Source organism: Myotis brandtii, unplaced genomic scaffold, assembly GCF_000412655.1.
Source record: "Myotis brandtii unplaced genomic scaffold, ASM41265v1 scaffold114, whole genome shotgun sequence".
In the NCBI taxonomy this organism is placed as follows: domain Eukaryota; kingdom Metazoa; phylum Chordata; class Mammalia; order Chiroptera; family Vespertilionidae; genus Myotis; species Myotis brandtii.
The window spans coordinates 965344-966825 of NW_005353927.1; the positions used below are offsets into that span (position 1 = coordinate 965344).

At 62.4% G+C, this 1482-nt stretch overlaps 1 protein-coding gene across 1 annotated transcript in view; it reads right to left on the reverse strand.

The window, feature by feature from the left end:
• MEIS3 (Meis homeobox 3) overlaps nt 1-1482 on the reverse strand; it is a 22362-nt gene that overhangs the window by 9939 nt on the left and 10941 nt on the right. The window contains exons 2-3 of the mRNA XM_014548197.1: nt 1322-1417; nt 7-88 (exon numbers count right to left, since the gene is read on the reverse strand). Coding sequence (XP_014403683.1) covers nt 7-88; nt 1322-1417 — 178 coding nt within the window. The remainder of the gene's footprint in view (nt 1-6; nt 89-1321; nt 1418-1482) is intronic.

Consider the following 1482-nt stretch of genomic DNA (forward strand, 5'->3'; position numbering starts at 1 on the left):
CTCCAGGTGCGGGAGGCAGTGCCTCCGAGAAGCCAGCCAGGGTTGCAGCGCCGTCCACGATGCCTGGGTAGTGGGGCAGCTCATCGTACTGAGGGAGGCAAGAGGGGAGAGCTCAGGGAGGCATCAGCACCAGCAAGAGCCCTCCTGGCCCTGGACCGGAGACTCCCTCTCCCTCTCCCTCTCCCTTCACAGGAACCCACACTGGCCTCCAAGTGCCCCAGCCATGCCCCTCATCCCCCCCAAGACCCTCCATGCCCCGTGGAGCTGTGTGGGACTGGGGTCCCTGTCCAACGGCCTGCTCTTGTACCCTGGGCTGTGACAGAAGTCCCATCAGAGACTCCTGAAGTGTGGGCAGGAAGGCCCAGAGGAGAGAGACAGACCCAGGTCTCCGACCTGAGGGTCAGGGTGTGTGTGTGGCGGGGTCGGGGGGTGAGGGGGGTCAGGGATCAGGTGGCTGGTAGCTGCCAGGTCCTCACAGAATGAGGAAGAGAGGAAGGAGGGGAGGAAGGCCTGGAGACAGATTTAGAGAAAGACAGAGGGAAGGGGGGAAAGAGAGGGAGAGAGAGAGCGAGAGAAGGTGAGAGCGATAGAAAAAGAAAGGCAAAGAGAGAGAGAGACAGGGGACAGAGAGGTGCAAAGAGGCAGAGGGAGAGTGGAGAGGGTGAGACAGAGAAGATGCAAAGGAAAGAGGCAGAGGCCGGAGAGAGGTGGTCACTACGGACACTTCCCAGGGAAACGGTGCATGGCTTGTACCCAATGCAGTCTCCCCACGTCAATTTCACTTCAGTTTTCAAATAAGCACAACCAGTCACAGCCCACTCACCAGGTGGGTCCAACACACACACACACACACACACACACGCGCGCGCCAGAGCCAACTGCCAGGCACAGGAATGAATGAATGAATGAATGAATGAATGAGGCATTTCGCACAGTGCCTGGCACACATTCAATCAACTCTTGTTGAACGGGGTGTGGGGGGCGGGGGAAACCGCCAAATCCCACACCCGCACAAGCTCACTTTTGCAAACAGCCCCCCAGAACCCACGGGCAGCGGGCGAGATCTCTGTGCCCCGTCATCCCAGGAGCACACGCGCTGGGAGCCCGGGACTCCGAGCGCCCAGGTCGCACCCATCCCTTGGAGATGCAGAAACTGAGGCTTAAAGAGGCGAAGGGACTCGGGGGCGCGGGGGGCCCTGGGTCTGCCCCCCTCCTTCACTCCCTCCCCGAACTTCGGAGCCTGAAGTTGCTCCAGCGGCTCCGGGCGGTTCTCCACACCACCCGCTCCTCCTGCGCCTCCAGCCCCCGGGCGCACACTCACCTCCTCGCCGCCGCCTCCGCTCAGCGCGTCCCCGGGACAGAAAGGGGCGGGGGACCCACCTCCCCCAGCACCGTCCCCACCCCGAACCCCCGAGGACTTGGAACAAAAGTCCAGCGGGAGAAGGATGGGGGCAGCGGAGGAAGCGAGGGGGTGGGGGAAAG